Raw genomic sequence first — 20,644 nt, 5'->3', positions numbered from 1 at the left:
TATTTTAAAAAGTCACAAACTAGTACAAGTACTTATAACCAAGGTGGAATCATTATTTTTCTTCAAATTTAACTGAGTGTCATAGTTATTTTGATTATTTAGCGATATTATTTTAAAAACCTGCATATTTTGTCGAATAAACACGATAGGGTATTATTATAACCCAATTTGGAATGGATCTAATTGATTTGGTTAGGTCCATTTTTATTTTTACACTTAGTTGAGTCTAGTCATGTATTAGTTGAGTCTAGTCATGTATTTCTACACTTAGTTGGTTTCGGTTACTCATGTTATAGGTCTTAGAGTTAGTTGGCTAGTCATAAGTAGCCACCAAAAGAGTGTAGTAAGCACTTAACATGGGACATTAGTGATTTTACTTTAGTTTTTTTTTTCCTAACTAGCTCTATTTACTCTTCTCTTATTCTCTCTAGCTCTTCACCCCCCTCATCTAGCAGTCAGCGGCACCCAAGGACAACCAGAGCTCTAGCAGCTGCTCCTCACCCTCTCTCATAGGAACTTTATTTTACACCTAAAATCAGATATCTTCCTCCCACCCTTCTTTTAGAGTAATAAATTTTTCTTTCGTTCTACACCTTAGCTCAGCTCTCATCATCTACAGTCCTACACCGTAATTATACCTAACACTCCACCACCACCTACCCTACCGGCGCCACCACATCACTATCGGCCTATCATCACCATCCCACACATAGGAGTTCGTGCCTTCATCCACGGACCCCTTAAAAATCAGTTTTAAACTTTATCCCGTGGCTTTGTTTATTTTAACCTCTGACCACTTATTTAGCAATATCACTTTATCTAGCTATCTGATTCTAAGATATTAGATTCGTTAGAAAGCTCTTTTCCATAGCTACAATAAAAATATCAAAATCTCACGTCAATCCAATAATTAGATCCTCTAAAAAATCTCTCAAAAGCTACGTCTTACTTGTGAGCTGAAACAGGTTGTATCGAGAAATAACAATAAATTATATTGTCACTATCTAGATAGTGATATTGACAATTCCAAATGTTTATTACACGACAAAATTAACAAAAAAAACTTAAATTTGCTATTAAATAATATTTTTAGCAATAATATATCATAGTTTTTACTTATGTTAATGACTAAAAACTATAATTTTTACAGCGTAACTTCATGTAGGTTGATTTGATTTAGTCTAAACATATTGCTAAATGTGGGTTAATACATCAATCATATGTATCCGATGACTTTAATTACACTAAAATCCTATATTCTCATATATTTTCTTTTAGTTGCAATTGAAGTCATCAGATGCGTACAATTGATACATTATAACTCATCTAATAGTGCACTTAGATAGACTCGTACATATCAGTCTCACTAAAATCATACTCTATTTTGAGTATACATATGTGTTTAAAATATAATTTTAGAAAGACTGACAATAATATTTTTTGATTAGTTGTATTTCATAATATTTTATTTATAATATAAGTGTTTGGTTGATTATATTTTATAATAGTATTTGGTTAATTATATTTCATAATATAGTTATATATAATAATATTTTATATCATCTTTATTAAAATTATATTTATTTATTTATTTAGATACCTATCTCTTTCACACTTAAATAATACATTTTCACCGAATTCTCTCTTTTTTCCTCTTTTCTCTCTAAATTCATTCTAGGTAAGAGCTCGTATTGTTTCATAGTATTAGAGTTTTCCAATTTCTATGAACTCTTTTATCCATTAAATCACTTCTCATTTAATAATTTTTTTTTCTCAAACAATATCGAAAAATACAAAAAATCAAGAAGCCTACATAAATTGAGTGATAAATTGTTTACTTCATCATGAAGTCTCTTCTTTTTTTCTCTCTTTAACTATCTAGTAAATAAAATCTCAATTTATGATCCATCGTGAGTTTGAATAGGAGAGGTGGGTATTAAAGTTATATAGTTTTACTAGTCAATTTTTACATCGTGATATCAATCTTAATTTAATTGATGATTATCTTTTTTAATTTTTTATTGAAAAGTATTTTATATTTGACAAGTCATTAGAAAAATCACTAAAGTAATATATCTGAATCACGAGAGAAATATCTTTTATATAAAATTATAATATAAAGAACATTTATCATGTGTTTGCTACATCATCTTTGATGAAAGTATCTATCATTTTAACACAAGAAAATAAAAAAATTTACGCAACAGATATTCTTTACATTATTATGAAAAAAGTATTACTCATCTAAAATAAACTCATACGCATTATTGAAATTTTACTAATAAATAAGATACTTTAACAAAAAAAATATTATCTTTATCTTAGTAAAACTGTTATAATTTTTTATGCATTTAAATTTAATTTAATTTAATATTTAATATTTTTATTTTTATTAATTAAAATTCTTTGACTAAGTAGACGGAATAATATAAAGTCACTTTTCTTAAGTAGAAGGCCATGTCTTAATTATAGTTCACTTATAGAGGTCTTAATATACTCATATTTTATCACTAGGGTGTTAACTTTTAAATATCTTGATAACATAGTTAGAATCAATTACATAAAATGTTTCAAGCTTTATAAATTTCTTACTTCAAATTTTTGTGACATGAATTTTATATATAGGTCCTTTTTTATGACTATCAATACCAATTATATGATGGAGTAGACACATAAATTAGATATTTTATAAGTCAATCACCCTAAGAAATAAACCATAAATGAGTTATAATTTATTATCTTCTATGAATGAATTTACGTTCACGAGTATTCGAACCAGTAGCCTCTTACCGCTGGTTGGCACATCTCTACCACTACACTATAATGATGAAGTATTTTTTTATTTTTCAAATATCAATATTGTCGTAGTATATTCCTTTAAAAAAATTTATATAATAACTCTTAAAGAATAAATAATGATAAAGCTACTTTATGGCGTCCAAAATACAAACTTAAAGCCATGATTTTTAAAATATAATTAAAATTTCATTTATTCTCTCTCAACTTTTAATTCAAATTTTTTATGTGTCAAATATATATATATATATATATAAGCTAAACACTTTTGAATAGTCATTCAAAATTTATGTTAAATGATCTTGAATTAATAGAAGCATATGTGAAATATAATTTATAGAAAAATATAAAATTTCTTAAAGAAAATTAATAGTCATGAACAGTACAAAATTTTTAGCACTATAAAGAATTTATATAGTTATACAAAGAATTTGATAATCTATAAAGTAGAGAAAGGAATAGTGTTACTTAAACTATATTTTCATGGAGATAATATGAGAGAAAATGAAAGAGAAAATGAGAGAAAAAAAAGTTGATTGCCTCCTTTTAGATATGTGAGAGAAAATAAAAGACATCTTTAGTCTAATTTAAAAAATAAAAGTAATCATTGAACGATCATTTTGCTTTCACTTTATTTGCTCTTAAAAATTTTCTATAAGAGAAAATAACTCTTATAATTTTATATTCCTCTTATTCTCTTCACACATAATTTAATCACGAGGATAAAAGTTATTTGTTGCATTTAAGAGCTCATGAGTTCAAGTCTTCTAATAACCTCTTATGAAATGATGTAAAATTAAGTATATATTCACTCCTCATATTTACACTTGTAGGAGATTTATGTAATAAAATATTCATATGAGGATATTGATACTTAGATGATGATATGATGAATCCTATTAAGATAGAACGGGGAGATCTTACCTTTATTTAATTAATTAAAAATCTTATATTATCTTACTAGAAAATAATTATGAAAATATGATAATATGCTAAAGGTAAATTTTAAAAATATTTTTCTCTCTCTTTTTTACTTTTTAAAAGATAATCATATAAGATATATAGTTTGGCACTTAGTTTGCGTTCACTGAATGTACAACAATTTATTCTTTACTATGACTTAAATCTCAATAAAGATTACACTCAAAATTTTAGTTAAATTTTTTTGTGCATCTCTTTACTATTATAAACCCATTAAATTAAAAAACTCAAATGATGAATGATTATAATAATCTCACATTGTTTCATGAACTATCCTCCTTAATTTCTATAAATAATATTCTATTAGTTTAGTTAAAACTTACATCTTTTATATTACATATACAACACTATGCAAATAGATGGTTCATTTTATAATTGTAATTCTCAAAAGTTTAGAATTTTATTATCTATTGAATAAAATCGAATTAGTATTTAAGGACAAATCCTATAACACTTTGTTTTCTAGTAAGATATTTTTATATTAAGAGATGAGATTTCGGGGCTCGTTATTTATTTCCATATGCTCCCCTATAAAATCTTAATTGACATTTTCTCTATTTGCTCTCATCACATTCAATGATCGTTAGCTTCGGTGAGAGACATCGTTCTTCATTAGGAGGAGGTGTGTTTCTTTCGCATCCTCTCTTATTTAGGGTTCGATTTTTTAGTCATAACTAATGTCCTATCTTCTCATATGAGTCAGCTATATATATGGATAACTAGAAAAGATTTAAAAATGTGTCCAATAATCTTGCCAATAATATTTATATATTAGTATCAAAATGTAGGTACAAAAGAAAATAACAATAATTTTGAAAAAAGGGATTAAAAAATTTAATTATTTGACATAAAATTATATAATTTATTAACCCAAGTGACTAATAGTATTTATTTCTTTATCTAATAAAGCATATTTTATTACTCACCTATTCATATGCACTAAGATAAATAATAGTTCAAAAGCTTAGTAGCCTATTTGTTTGTGTCAAACACAAGCACAAGTTATTATACTTTATTTTTACAATAGTATATGAGCATAAAATTATTTAAATCAATATTTAAGAAATATTTGAGAAAGCTAAATTAGAATCCATATAAAAAATAGTAAGAAATGATAATATTTTGATCTGTTAAATATAATGATAAATATACATTTTTATTTCCTAGACATGAATATGGGTTTAAATTTAAGTCAATATCTAGCAACTGAATATAAAAATCATATTACTTGGATGAAAATATACTTTCAACACTTTGCAATGTTCTTATAAATGCTACCAATATATGAAATATGCCAGATTTATAATAAACAATTTTACTTAAACATTAACCACAACTTTTTAATATATTGTTATTTTTAATCATATTATTTACAACAGTCTAATGCATTATATATTTACTTCTGCCGCATATGATATTCTACTCAAATAATATCCTTTCTCTAAAAAATTAGTGTGCTAACATACTAAGTAGCCCATCCTTAAATTAAATGTTGGCTATGTCGCTGATACAATCTAAATAATTTTTAGTCCTAATGAGTATCTATTGCACTTTGAATTTTAGTTGACTACCAGCCATGTATAGAAGTTAAATAGATCCATACAATTTCTTCTTATCTAATTTGCAACTTGATATAAGCTTCCAGATCTATTAGATCGTATCAATTTCCTACACAGCAGATCTGGAGCGGATCAAAGTTCTTGTACACCATTCAATCTTCCACATTGGAGGTGACATCACATCTGGCCTTTTCTAACTCATATTCGTATGGCCAAGACTGGAAACAGCATTTATGGCCGAGATTCTCGTTTTTTTATCCGTTTTAGATACGATATTATCCGTTTTAAACTTCACGCGTACGAGACTTTAACCGGTCACGGTATCTCGCCGAGTTCATCATAAATAATATATCTCAGTAAGACCTTGACAGCATGGAGCAGCGAGAGAGTTTTCTCGAAACTATGTGTCGATATATCGTACTATATATCGCGCTAGAGACAAAACTAAGTGCAGCAAAAGGCAAGCATTTCTCTTTCTCACGACTCACGAGTAGAGAGAGAGAGACGTGTCCCGTGAAAAGAGATGCTTTTCTAATATTTTGGAATGGAAGGCACGGGAGAGAAATTGAAGATATTGACATATCTCGCGAATAACTCGCGGACTTGATAGCGAAATATCACGTGGAATTTGAGAGAAAGCCTTCGCGATGTCCAGCTTCTAGACTTGCGATAAGGAATGTCTCGATTTCAACGAATCACGGGATTATCATCGCTTATTACCAGTTTAGAGCAGGAAAAAACCGCGCTATGTTTCGAGGAGATAATTTCTCGTAGCGCGAGTCAATTACCAAATCATCACCTAATCGCGTGTTTACTAACCAATTGTGATATGCAACCTCGATGATCCAAAATCCTCTCAGACCGGACAGGCAACACCGTAACGTCCACGTGTCGAGTTAGTAGTGAAGAAAATGATACCTTTGCGTTTGAAACAAGGCAGCCGATGGACATATGCTTATTAGGCATACCGATAATGGTGACAAAACGTCGCCGGTACGTGGGCTCCGCCGAGGGTAATAGGCTTATCAGTTTGAATGATAGCTTATCAGAATGAGCTAATAAGTTGTACGTCGTATCGCATTCACGACTTGCTCCTCTCCCTATAAATTCGACACCGCTGCATCGCTAATGGGATATTTTTTTTTTCTCTTCTATTTCTCGCTATTATTCAAATCCCACCAATTAATTATTCGTAGAGCTCGCCGCTTCCTGGTCTTCGCATCTCTCCTCTCTCGACTTTTCTCCGATCGATCTCTCTTGCCCTAACTTGAGGTAAAGCTTCGACCTTTCCGTCGCCTTTTCCTCGAATTTTCGAGTAAAGATTCGTCTCCTTTGTCCTCTTTCTTGCTTGGATCGCTCATCTTTTCATCGGAGCCCTAGATTTTGGGCACTGGTTCCAGATCTCGGTCGTGAAGCGAAGAAGAGGTTTCTCGGGGGCGTTCTTTGTTCTGGTTTGAATTGGGATGTGGATGATGAGGAATTCTTGTTTTTATTGTGATTTTGATCTTCGATGTGGTTTAGTATAGGGACGCCTGGTGAAAATTTTGGAGCTTTTTGTTGAGATCTGCTGATTTGTATCCTCTCCGTTTGAAAATTTAGGGTTTTGAGGCGGCAGGATGTCGTCTCTTAGTAGGGAGCTGGTTTTCTTGATCCTGCAATTCCTTGACGAGGAGAAATTTAAAGAGACGGTTCACAAGTGAGGTTTCTTTGCTGAAAGTTTGACGCTTTAAATTGTAATTTGCTTTTCCTTTTGGAGATGGAGGTTACTTTCTTGCTTTGCTAATGTCTTGCAGGCTTGAGCAAGAATCGGGCTTTTACTTCAATATGAAGTATTTTGAAGATGAGGTGCAGAATGGGAACTGGGATGAGGTGGAGCGGTACCTCGGGGGTTTCACCAAGGTTGATGACAACCGGTATTCAATGAAGATCTTCTTCGAAATCCGGAAACAGAAGTATCTCGAGTCATTGGATAAGTAAGAAAAAAACTTGAGCTTTTATGTTGTAAACACCTATAAGTTTCTCTGTTGTAAAGGCCTATAGTTTTCTCTTTTAAACTTGTAATGCATAACGAATCTTCTGACCCTGTACTTATGTGCAAAATGTTTATTGAAACTCTTTACTCTAGGCATGATCGGGCAAAGGCAGTTGATATTCTTGTAAAGGATTTGAAAGTCTTTGCATCGTTTAATGAGGAGTTATTCAAAGAAATCACACAACTTTTGACTTTAGAGAATTTCAGGTAAGGAATAATATATTGGCTACATCCCTATTGCTTCTTTTATTGTATGGCTGGTTGATGTATGGTAATACACGCTGCCTTGTTCAGAGAAAATGAGCAGCTTTCCAAGTATGGAGATACGAAATCAGCAAGGGCCATAATGCTTGTTGAGCTAAAGAAGCTGATTGAAGCGAATCCTCTATTCCGTGACAAATTGCAGTTTCCTAATCTAAAGAGTTCTAGATTGCGTACTCTTATCAATCAGAGGTAATATTTGAAGGAAGCTACTTCAGATTTTGTATTCTTAGGCCTCGTTTATTTTTTGAATAAGGTCAATTCTAGAATAATTATTCCTCTTTGTTATTCCCAAATGAGGTCTTTATTCTACGAATAAATATTTTTATGTTCATTTGTATTCTGAAATAAGGGTGTAATAATTATCTTTGATGTGATGTAAAGTGAAAGAGAAAAATAAAAAAATGTGTTGTTTTTTATGAAATTACCTTGATACAATTTGATTTGATATAAAGTAGGTTGATGTGATATATGTCAAGAGTAAATTAGTAATTGAGTTAGTGTGTGGTATAAAATGTTATTTTGATGAATAGTATTCGTATTATAGAATAATATTATTATGATGTTTAGCTGTTATTATGAAATAAGGAATTGCATTCCAAAATAAGAAAAAAGTTATTCCTAAAATGAACGGGTACTTAATGCTTTTAGTGCTTTCCTTTTAATTATCTGATGATAATCTATTTCTTGAAAAGCAGATACATGTTAAATTAAATATGTTCAGACTTCAGACACGACAGATAGAAAACTGATCTTAGTATTAGAGTTGTTTTGCTTATATACTCAACAAAGAAAATAGGTCTGGGAGAGATTGAATTTTTTTTTTCCAGAGTTATAGTATGCTGACAATGATCAGCTAGATTTGGCTTGTCAATTTCATTTTGAATCAAGGAAGTTCTTCCGCCATAGTTGAGAGGAGGTTTTTTAATTACCAAATCACTTTATTACTTTTTACCCTGATTTTCTTTTTGGAAGTAACTCTCTGATATTGTTAAGCACACATCTCTACTTTTCAAGCTATCTTAATTCAATTATCTAATTCATTTATACAACTTATTCTAGATAGTGAAATAAATATGCCGCTGGAATTGTCTGTCTGGCCTATTTTCCTCATATAACACATTAACACATAGCACATACTTGAATTCATTTCGATGGAAGCTTAAGAAGGTCTGGTGTCCATTGATATACTAAGTGACAAAAAGAGAAACTATGTCATATCTGCATGTTTTTGATCTGCTCAAAAGGCCTTTGTAAGCCAAATGTCCATTTGGGAACTGAATTACTAGGTCAAATGTTACCTATTTAATGGAAAAGTGGAAGCATGAGAAAAGTTTTGAAATAGCATTGGATGAAGGAACTGAAAGGACAAACATATGCTTTGAATTTAACTGCCCAATTATTATTATTTTTTATTCTTGAAACAACTTCCTAACTTGGCCCTATCTTTTGCATTATCTGGGTGTCTTAAAACTTCATCTTTAACTAGGCTGATCTAGTTGCTCCATATTCTTTTGCTTCCCTGTGGCGAGCCTGACTTGCTTGTGGTTAATTTGCATAATAAACTGACTGATCACCCTTTAAAAGGGTCCACAAATATTCTAATACTGGGTGGAAATGGGGCATCTAACCCATGGAGAGAATCCCATTTTTATTGGGAGTCCTATTATAATTTTTATTGCTTCTGTAAGTGACCCCATTCATGTCCTGTCTGAGTTGTAATCCTTGCCAATTAAGGCTCCCAATTCTTACTCAGTCCAACACCTCAAGAGCAGATAAATACTGTACATCAATGGTCCTAAAATCCAGAAAATTTGAGCTTGAAATCTCTAAAGGACTCACTTTTCTCTTTTTGTCTGTCCATATGGCCTATTCTAGGTTCTCTATACTCTTGTTTCTTTCTACTCTGCCATGATCTATTTTCTTCCTTTACTCTATTGTCCTATTCTCTTTCTTCTGCTTTCTTCTCCTCTTGCCTCGTGCTGCTTGCCTGCTTCTCTTCCGCCCTTCTTTTTATCCAATAACTGCTGTTTCCATCGTGCTGACATTCTGGTGATATTCTGGGGAGAACCAAGTTTCTTTGATTCCTCAAATGTCGAGAGAGAGGTTTAATTAAGTCCAGAAATTACCCATTACTAAGCCCGATAGCCAAAATCTAAACCCAAATCATTGTCTTTTGAAGCCTTCTTCGTGACATTAGCAATTTAGCATGCCGTAGTTCTAAAACTGCAGGGAAGGCTTTCTTCAATCCCGAGGGCTAACACTCAATTTTATTTTAATAGTTTCTTCAATCTGTTGTCTTTCCAATTTAAACTTGTTTTTCTGTTATGTATTGTATTCTGAGTGTTTTTCTTAATCTATTATCTGTGGCAGTTTAAACTGGCAGCATCAGCTTTGCAAAAATCCTAGGCCAAATCCAGATATTAAAACCCTTTTTGTGGATCATACTTGTGGCCAACCAAATGGTGCCCTTGCTCCATCACCATCAAACAACCCACTCCTTGGACCCATACCCAAAGCAGGAGGTTTTCCTCCATTAGGTGCACATGGGGTAATTAACATGATTATATGTATAAACTAACTTGTGCTTTTTCCTCCTCGATTTCAAGATTTTTACCTTGAGTACTTGATTTATGGTTGTTTCAGCCTTTCCAGCCTACACCTACACCAGTTCCTACACAATTGGCTGGTTGGATGACGAATCCTCCAGCTGTAACTTATCCTGCCGTTTCTGGTGGGGCTATTGGTCTTGGTGCTCCTGCAAATCCTGGTAATTTGATTTGCTTATTTGGATTAGAATTTTTTGTCAGACGTTGATATAAGTTAACATCATCTGGTAAAATGGGTTAGTGGTTGAATTTAATTGTTTTTGATGATTCCTGAAGCTGCTATACTGAAGCATCCTAGAACACCAAACACCAACCCTGCTGTAGATTATCCATCGGCAGATTCTGATCATGTATCAAAAAGAACTAGGCCTATTGGAATTTCCGATGAGGTATTCTTACTCTCTGTTCCAACTTATGACCATTTTAGTTTGCCTGACCAGTTATTCTTATCTAATTAAGTTGATATGGACTTGATTGAGCTGTTCTGACGGTATTGTTGTATCAACACTTAATTCAGGTAAATCTACCGGTAAATATATTGCCAGTAACTTATCCTCAGAGTCATGGTCAGGCTATGTACACACCAGATGACTTGCCCAAAACTGTTGCACGGACACTAAACCAGGGATCAACCCCCATGAGCATGGATTTTCATCCAATGCATCAAACAATTCTTCTTGGTATGATTTCCTGAACTAGCATTTGTTGCTTCACTTCACTATATTTGGTTCCTTGAACACTTTATTCAACAACAGCTTGTATAAGCTAACATTCAGCTTTTGTTTCTGGCATGCTTTAGTTGGTACAAACGTTGGTGACATTGGGCTATGGGATGTCGGTACCAGGGAGAGATTAATCTTGCGGAATTTTAAGGTTTGGGAACTTGGACAGTGTTCTATGACTTTCCAGGTTTGTCAAATTACTTTGACATGTTTATAATGAAATATGAAACTTCTTTATTGCATCATTTCTTTTATATTAGTCCAATAAAGATAAACAGTATGCCATGGAACTCAGGCTGCTCTTGTCAAAGATCCTAGCGTGTCGGTTAACCGCATAATATGGAGCCCTGATGGCTCCTTGTTTGGTAAGCTTATATAAAGTCAGGCTTCCTTTTGAGAGACTACCTCATTCTTACAATAACAGTTCCTCCGCTACCCTAGGTGTTGCTTATTCAAGGCATATTGTACAAATATACTCTTATCATGGTGGTGATGATATAAGGCAGCACTTAGAGGTAAACCTGTACCAGTCACATGCTGATTCCTTCAAATTCCCTACTGCTCTACAGTTTGATAGCTTATTCTGTTGTTTGATTGCTTCTGCAATGTTAATGTACAGATTGATGCTCATGCTGGTGGCGTCAATGACATTGCATTTGCTCATCCCAATAAGCAGCTATGCATAATAACCTGCGGTGATGACAAGACAATTAAGGTTTTGTTTTGATATGTGATAGACTCAGTATAATCTGCATACAATTACACTATGACAGCGTTACTGATGTACGATTGTAATTATGTTAGGTGTGGGATGCAACCAATGGAACGAAACAGTATACATTTGAAGGTCATGATGCACCTGTTTATTCTGTTTGTCCACATTACAAAGAGAACATTCAGGTACTAATCAATGAATTATCATATTATAAGTTAGAGACCAAATTTGTTTTATTGCAATATTAGCTTTTTAACATTGGTTGTACTTTAAAGCCCCATTAATTTTTCCCCATGTTTATGCAGTTCATTTTCTCAACTGCATTAGATGGAAAGATAAAGGCATGGTTGTATGACAATTTAGGATCTCGAGTGGATTATGATGCTCCTGGGCATTGGTGTACTACAATGGCTTACAGTGCTGATGGTTCCAGGTTCTATTCACATTGTTTATGCTTGTAGTCTTTTTAGGAGATTCTGTGATCCCTTTACATTCTTGTTTACTTATATTTTCGCTTGCATATTGCAGGCTCTTCTCCTGTGGAACCAGCAAAGAAGGAGAATCATTCATCGTGGAATGGAATGAGAGTGAGGGAGCTGTGAAGAGAACATATCAAGGATTTCGAAAACGATCTTTGGGTGTTGTGCAATTTGATACAACCAAAAACCGATTTTTAGCTGCTGGCGATGAGTTTTTAATCAAGTTCTGGGATATGGATAGCATTAATCTTTTGACAACAATTGATGCTGAAGGTGGCCTACCAGTAAGTATTTCTTTTGTGAAAGACCATTGTATTTTAATTAGCTTCCATAGGAAGCAGGAAAAAAGTATGACCTTTTGCTTTTCATTGTGGCCTTCTCATTATTAGGCAAGTCCAAGAATACGCTTCAACAAAGAAGGTACACTGTTGGCTGTTTCTACACATGATAATGGGATCAAGATCTTGGCCAATGCTGACGGACTTCGTATGTTGCGCGCATTTGAAAATCGTTCTTTTGATGCTTCCAGGACTGTTTCAGAGGTAGTGTCAAAGGTAAGCCATTATTTTCATCAAATTGTGCCTGACCTAACACATAGGAGGACAAACATGATCTATGTTTCGTCATGCAGCCTATAATAAGTCCAATGACTGCTGCTGCTGCTGCTGCTGCTGCTGCTGTCGCAACAAGTTCAGGAATAGCAGATAGAGCTATTCCTCCAGTATCTATAAGTGCAATGGTCTGTTGACATTTATAATCTGTTATTTGCTAAGTTAGTTTGAACTATCTTTGCTGCATCTTTGTACACTATTTTCTTATACATGTTCATGAAGTTCCACACACTCTGCTGTTCACTAACTATGAATCAAATCTACTAGAATGGAGACAACAGAAATTCGGTGGATGTGAAACCTAGAATAACTGATGAGTCAATGGACAAAGCAAGGATCTGGAAGCTCACTGAAATCACTGAAGCAACTCAGTGTAGATCATTAAGGCTTGTGGATAACTTGAGGACAAGCAAGGTAATGCTTCACTGATGCGAATTTTCTCTTTTCCTTTACCACATGTATCTAATCTGCAGCATAGTTTCTACCCTTCATGATGTAGTGCAACACATAAGATTGAACCATTTCTAACTTTCTCTTTACCTTTCATTCTTACATATTTAGGCATTTCTTGTTGAAAGTTGAATTTTGGTCCCCAATTATATTTAGTGGTAGTTTTAATCTATCATGCATAAAGTTCTCCATGAATATTTGCTACATATATGTTTAATTTGTTTAATGTGTTTACTTCATATTAATGAACAAATGTATTTAGAAACTGGGAGCAAGTGAACTTTCAGCAATAGTATATCTTATTATTAGAAAATTTTAACAGGATGAAGCTCTGATCCATTATAAAAATGTTGATCTCAAACCTATAGTTGAACACTTGAAATCAAAGCAGAAAATAAGGAGTATTCAGGTTTAAACTAAGAAAGAACTTGTTAGATGTTCCATATTCAGCTTTAGTATTGCTGATCAATAATTCCATTTTCTCTCTTTTGGGTCTTTTCCTTTTCACAAGGAGTCCTGCCTTCCGTGATTGTTGGTTTTGTGGTTTAGTTCAATTTTTACAGTGTAATGAGCTTCAAGTTTTCTGTAAAAGTTGTTCAATCAAATTAGAGTTTTATCTGTTCTCATAGTGTTCTTCAATGAAATGCAAACACATAAATGGACAATGATACTATATATATGAGAAATTAAGCTGGAGTTCTGTAACTTCTGTTAGCTAATTTTCCCTTTCTCACTTCTCTTCTTGTCCATCTCTCTCTCTTTTCTTCTATTTGTCTCTGCCTCCTCCTTTTTCCTGTACCTGTTTTCCTCTTCCTGTTCTACCATTGCTGTTTACCTTTTCTTCTTCAAAGTAGTGGGGTATTCCATTTTGGGAAAACCATCTAAATTATTCTTATGTGTGGTGGGAATTGACATATATAAGTTGGAACACTTTTTCTTTTTCTTTTTCAATTTTTATTTTTATTTTAAGCATTTTGTTAACTATATTGGATGACAAATGGCATAGGAGAAAATAAAGAAAGTGATATTTGTTAGAAGTCTAGTTCAATATAACTCACTTGGACAGAATTACTTGGAAGATTGTTCACATAAACTATTATCTGATTGGAGAATGATTTAGACTTGTCTTTAAAATCATCTTTCCAGCCTTCACCTGAAGTCAATAAATCCAAGTGTCATAATATAATCCCGCTTGCGGCAGTATCTGTGAAACATATCTAACTGTTGGTCCTCCTGCCTGAATTCTGTAATCAAAGACATCTGGTTTCTGGCCATATCCAATCAGTTTGAGGATGGTCTTTTTATTATTGGGATGGGCCTACCAATTCTTTTTTAAGGTGATGTAGCATTTTCTTTGGCTAGATAAATATGTTTCATCTAAAATGTTTCATATCATATCTGTTGTGGCTTCTGCTGGCCATATTTCTGTCTGCTCCTATATGAAGAGGCCAATGGATAAATTTCTTATCTTAAATGACAGATTGCTGATCAGTTCTGTGAGTTTTCTGTAGCAAGTGCAAGATTTCTTGGTTGATTTTGTTGAATCAACATTTTTGGTTTTATTCTGGTTAACTCCAGGGTTATCAAGTCCCATGTGATGTAGGACTCCGGGGGTATCAATCCCCATGTGATCTAGGACAGATATAGGGAAGAGATGATTTCAGTAAAGAGCAACTCAAGAGAAGAAAAGATATAGATTTCAATAGTAAAATCGGAACATAGATTAGAAAAACAAGGAAGGCACACAATAAAATGTTTCAGATCTTAAATGTGATGAAAAGTTGTTCATGCAGACTGCTATGGAATCATACTGACTGCTACAGTACTAATGGTACTTCTACTGTTCTACAGTATTGAAACCCAAGTAAATCCTTTTCCTGGTTTTTACAGTGAAGAATTAAAGAAAATAATAGCAAGGAAAAAGATAGGTAGTGAAGAAAGAGAATAAATAAGGAACAAAAGAATGGAGCCTCACACTAATAAGGTGTGGATAAGAAACTCTAAACAAACTCAAATTCCTAGTCAGATCAGGTCAAAAGAGACCTTACCCATATAGGTACTAACGAGACCTAACTAAGTTCTAACTTATTGATTCAAATTGAGCCTAAAACATACTCATATAAAAGCTACAAAAATACATGAAATTAGGTCAAATAAATGACATAAATTAGAAAATAGCTCATACAAACTTGATCGTAACTAAACTTGACTCCGAAGACATCCAAAATCAACAAGACCTAACTAACTTCTAACTTACTGGTTCAAATTGAGCCTAAAAAATACTCAAATATAAAAGCTACAAAAATACATGAAATTAGGTCAAATAAATGACGAAAATGAGAAAATAGCCCGTACAAACTTGATCGTAACTAAACTTGACTCTGAAGACATCCAAAATCAACTATAGATTCACTAATCTGGAATATGTCATCTGCTTTTATGCTCTGTGTCAGTGACACTATGCTGCTGTTTTGGCCTTCAGTTCGATTGCTGTAACTCCTTTCTCATCAAGTACAGCTTTAATTATTATATCTTGAGATGCATCATTGGTATCAAACATGTTATGTATTATTTAAGGTTAACTTTGTCTAGGTAAGACGCAATGTAAATTCACATATGAGGCTATACAATTTATTGGTTCAGTCTAAGTTATGGAAAGTCCATCTTTAGGTTATTATCTTGCTTCTGTCTGAATATTTGGATCAAGTGAAACTACATAGGTGATATATTTCAGATTTACTAAACTTCAAAAGATAACTGGGGCAATCAGCCAATAGCCCAATATTAAGACCACAGCCTGTTATTCAAAGTGATAATAATGTATTCATTGCCCTTCTTTTCTGTGTGGATGGCTCCTTAATGCTCAGAGATGATCAAAAGGACATTTCCTCTTAAAATCTACCGTCTTTTTTATTCGTATTGTAGATTCTTTCCATGATCCAGTGCAACATTAGAGCTTTTGCTCAGAGATGATCAAAAGGACACTTCCTCTCAAAATCTACCATCTTTCTTCTTATTGTAGATTCTTTCCATGATCCAGTGCAACATTAGAGCTTTTGCTCCTTTGTTACACTGTTAACTATTTTTTCAGTTAGATTACTTTACCTGCTAATTAGCCTGAACAGATCTCATGACAGGCAGGCCCTTCATATCTTGATTTTCCTGGAGCCAGGATTTTACCATCAGGATTTTCACAGAACAGACAGTAGTTCGAAAATTTTAGGGATATCAGCAATTCTCTCTGGAAACATCTTGTGGCTAGCTAACTCCATATTATTATGTTGGTTTAGATTAAGATTGGTTGATACCTTTCTCATTTTCTTGTAAACTTTAATCTGAAGTTTTAGCTGTCATATACCTATTTTCTAATTAAAGATTTATTGTCAATACTCAATACATCATTTCTGTAAATGTGTTTATTGACTTGTAAGACAAAGCTATCAGACTCAAAGTACTTCATATATTTCTTCCTTAAATATGTCTGTTTTGTACTCTAGCACTCCAAAGCTGTCCTGCTTATTCCTAACCATGTATTCGCTGTACTATATATTTTGATTAATATGCTAGGTAAGGATTGCCTTGCCAGAGACATGGGATGTGTCAACCTTTGGCATTATATGTACTGGTAGCTAGTTGACATGTCGAATAAATAATATTTGACATTTTCAGGGCCTTAAAATAGGTATTAAGAACTAAATGAAAATTCTTCACCTCTAGATATTAGTTAGCACTTAGCACATGCAATTGGATTCTGATCTCATGGTTTTCCCTAATCGTTTTTCGATTTTCTAAGTTGGGCAAGAAACTTAGGAAAAAACGATTTTTCCCTTTTATTTCTAAAATTTAAAGAGATGAAAGAGGCCTCAAGTTAGGTTTATTTAAAATAAGATATGCTCAATTCTTAGTGGCACTGATCGGTATGAGTGGCCATGGAGTATCTAGATAAGTACATGTGGTTTTGATTAGTCAATTTGGTCTTAGAAAATGAATATCTTATTCTTTCGGCATGTTAGCCATCAAAGTTTGAGTTTCCTATCTTACTCTAAAAGAAATGTTTGACTATTCTCAAAAGAATACTATAACTGCAGATATCGAGATTAATTTATACAAATTCTGGTGTTGCAATCTTGGCTTTGGCGTCGAATGCCATTCATTTACTTTGGAAGTGGCCTCGTAATGAACGTAATTCGAGTGGAAAGGTGAACATTTATTTGTTTGTATAGTTGAGATTTACATGGCAAAGTTTTATGTAATACTGATCAAAACTTCTGTGTCCTTTGTTTACAGGCAACAGCAAGTGTTTCTCCTCAATTATGGCAACCACCGAGTGGCATACTAATGACCAATGACATAACTGACACGAATCCTGAAGAAGCAGTTCCCTGCTTTGCTTTGTCCAAGAATGATTCTTATGTCATGTCTGCTTCGGGTGGAAAGATCTCATTGTTCAATATGATGACCTTTAAGGTATGTAGAACTATCAGGTAACATGTTAGGGTTTTGTATATAAGATTGCCTTCTGATTTCTGCTTGGCGAGTGCAGACAATGACAACATTCATGCCTCCACCACCGGCAGCAACATTTCTTGCATTCCATCCTCAGGACAACAACATAATTGCCATAGGAATGGATGACTCTACGATCCAAATTTATAATGTTCGAGTTGATGAGGTATTTTGGAGTGTCTATGAACCAAGGTTGATATATCAAGTGAATAAGCACCAGTGAAAATATAAACTGGACATCCTTTTGCAGGTTAAGAGCAAACTTAGAGGTCACTCAAAGAGGATTACTGGTCTTGCCTTCTCGAATGTGTTAAATGTGCTGGTCTCTTCTGGAGCTGATGCTCAGGTTTTGACTGAACCTTCAATCAACAACCACCTAGATTATTATTAGCATTGCTTTGCTGTCCAGCCCCCGATACAAGCATATATCTCTGATTGTACAGCTACTATGCTGAGTTCTCTGATAGGTACTTAATCATATTTCTTGTTGCAGATTTGTGTGTGGAGCACTGATGGGTGGGAGAAGCAAAGGAGCAGGTCTTTACAGATACCTTCTGGTCGTACCACTTCCAACATTTCAGACACACGAGTTCAGTTCCATCAAGATCAAATACACTTTCTTGCTGTTCATGAGACCCAGATTGCTATATATGAAACAAATAAGCTGGAGTGTGTGAAACAGGTTGTTTATTCATCCATGCAAGTTTATAATAAGAACTATCAACTAGATTTGGCTGACCAGTGGTACTTTTTTTTTTCTTCTTTTCCTTCAGTGGGTTCCTCCAGAGAATGCTTCACGAATCTCGCATGCCACATTCTCATGCGACAGTCAGCTGATATATGCCAGTTTTCTGGATGCTACTGTGTGCATATTTAGTGCATCAAACCTCAGATTGCGTTGTCGAATTCTTCCAGCTGCTTACCTTCCATCTAATGTCAGGTACTTAATCAACATAAGATTGATATTCATAGTAGTTATTAGTTACTAGGGTGGCGGTGCTGTCTGACACTGCTTCTCCAGGAGGGGCAACATTGATATTGGGCCTTGCCCCCCTAGTTTCCCTCTAGCAGTCTTGTTACTGATTTGCCTGTTTTATTTGCCAGAACAACTGTTCATCCACTGGTGATTGCTGCACATCCGCTGGAGCCAAACCAATTTGCATTGGGTCTGACAGACGGCGGTGTCCATGTGCTGGAGCCGTTAGAATCTGAAGGGAAGTGGGGAGTAGCTCCACCTGCTGAGAATGGATCAGCAAGCAGCATGTCAACACCGCCACCTGCTGGGGCATCAAGTTCTGATCAGCCGCAGAGATGACTAAGCTGCAAGCACGATCTTTAACCCCTTTACCCTTGTTTTTACCATTAGTGGTTAAGGAGTTGCTAACCAAGGTATATGCTGAAAATGTCAGTCAAGTATATGGAGTTTTTATCAGTTCTCAATTTTAATGACAACCTATATTTCCTTCTTTCTCAATCTGCAGTTGGACCTTGAAACATATAGCCTCTCGAAGAGCAGGTGTAGATGCAGATGGCTAAGATGATTATAATGTAGCAAGGTCTTGCTCATCTAGGTGTAGTTGGATTTCTTTTTTTTCTTTTTACTTTTTTCTTTTGTGGATCAGGTCGAGGAAGTAAACGGTGGTAGTATCATCATGTTTTTCTGTTTGTTTCCTGTGAAAAATTTCCTTTAGCATGAAGAAGAAAACATTAGCATGGAGTTTGTTTAGAAAGTGTGATTTGTCCTAATCTTCTAGCATAAAATATTTATAATCTTTATATAGCCCTCTTGTATTGTCTCTTTTGTTGCATTACAAATCATTGCAAAGAATTCTTGTGCAGCTAGATGATGTTCTTCAAGAGTCGGGCAATCTGTTGCCTTGTTTTACTTTTGTATTCCTTTTCCCTCTTTTGCCATCTCAAGTGGAAAAGGATAATAGCCAAAGGGAATGTGCAATTGATGACCTATATCTAGATAACTCGACTGTCTCACTTGTGGAGCGTTTACTGTGTTTCTCCTTGAATTTATCTCTGTTTTGACTTCAGAGACCTTAGTCTCTCCAATTGGCCTTTTTTTAATCCCTCTTCTTTGTTCTCCTTTTGTCAATGTTAGAACATGCCTAATTTGAACCCTCTCCAATCAATTAATTAGGGTTCAAATTTTTACATTCTTTTTTGTCATAAATTGCACCAAGTGCACTTTCATTATAGTTTGTCTAGTTGTTCAATCTAATTATTTGTGATTATTGAGGAGGGTTAGCCTTACTATCAAATTTATAGCCTATTAGCTCTTGAATTATATAAAAAAGAAAAAGAAAAAGGAGGAGGAAATATTTCTTGATTGGAAGATGTTGATCAAGTAGAACTTCCATGAAGCAACTTAAGATTCCATAGAGTATGCTACTTTTCCTGGAGCATACCTTCTCTTTTGGTGACTTTGAGATATTTGTGTTGGAAGACTCATTAAAATGGGGTTTTGCGCTTCTACTACACTTCATTTTTGCATGGATATCCTTTATGGAGCATTTGTACTGGTGCAAAAATAAATGTATTCAGTTTTAAAAGCTCAATATTGTCATTGCTAAAATCTTTTATGTTTCATTTTGACTGCTTATGTTAGGGTGTCAAAATATACGAGCAGCTTGGCTCAAATAAAAAGTAAGACAAAACTAATTCTGAGAGAACCTGATCCGAAGTCGGCTCGCTTAGACGGACTTAATAAGTTTAAAAATATTATATATATAGTATATACTATGTATAATTTGTAATCATTAGATCAAGCCTGAGTTGAAGCCGGCTCATTTATAACCATTAGCATTAGCTTAGCTCGAAATGAGATCAGCTAATTTCCTTTTTTTTAAATAAGAAAAAGCTTAATATGAATTTTCTATAATATCCTGAAAGCCCTAAAAAAACATCTAAAAGC

The 20,644-nt window shown here is 33.8% G+C and overlaps 1 protein-coding gene across 2 annotated transcripts; it reads left to right on the top strand.

Annotated features, from left to right (window-relative positions):
- The first annotated feature begins 6,457 nt into the window (after positions 1-6,457).
- LOC140759905 (protein TPR3) lies at positions 6,458-19,501 on the top strand. 2 transcript variants are annotated; one of them, XM_073096598.1, is made up of 27 exons: positions 6,458-6,608; positions 6,936-7,032; positions 7,130-7,309; positions 7,462-7,575; positions 7,663-7,821; positions 10,003-10,180; positions 10,276-10,399; positions 10,515-10,627; positions 10,756-10,918; positions 11,038-11,147; positions 11,256-11,325; positions 11,402-11,475; positions 11,580-11,675; positions 11,765-11,860; positions 11,981-12,108; positions 12,204-12,438; positions 12,544-12,708; positions 12,786-12,893; positions 13,033-13,179; positions 17,304-17,414; positions 17,503-17,682; positions 17,759-17,887; positions 17,972-18,067; positions 18,215-18,403; positions 18,495-18,661; positions 18,826-19,110; positions 19,203-19,501. In XM_073096598.1, exons 2-26 carry the CDS (start codon positions 6,953-6,955, stop codon positions 19,034-19,036), a joined length of 3,423 nt encoding a protein of 1,140 aa, XP_072952699.1. In that variant the 5' UTR covers positions 6,458-6,608; positions 6,936-6,952; the 3' UTR covers positions 19,037-19,110; positions 19,203-19,501. The 2 variants fall into 2 exon arrangements, with proteins under 2 accessions (XP_072952699.1, XP_072952700.1); XM_073096599.1 differs by having other exon boundaries at positions 6,486-6,608; positions 6,717-7,032.
- Positions 19,502-20,644: the final 1,143 nt, after the last annotated feature.

The sequence above is a fragment of the Typha angustifolia genome, chromosome 5 (genome assembly GCF_048772165.1).
Source record: "Typha angustifolia cultivar Huaian chromosome 5, ASM4877216v1, whole genome shotgun sequence".
Lineage (NCBI taxonomy): Eukaryota > Viridiplantae > Streptophyta > Magnoliopsida > Poales > Typhaceae > Typha > Typha angustifolia.
The sequence above is the reverse complement of the archived record's forward strand: the minus strand, read 5'-3'. Positions and strand labels throughout refer to the sequence as shown.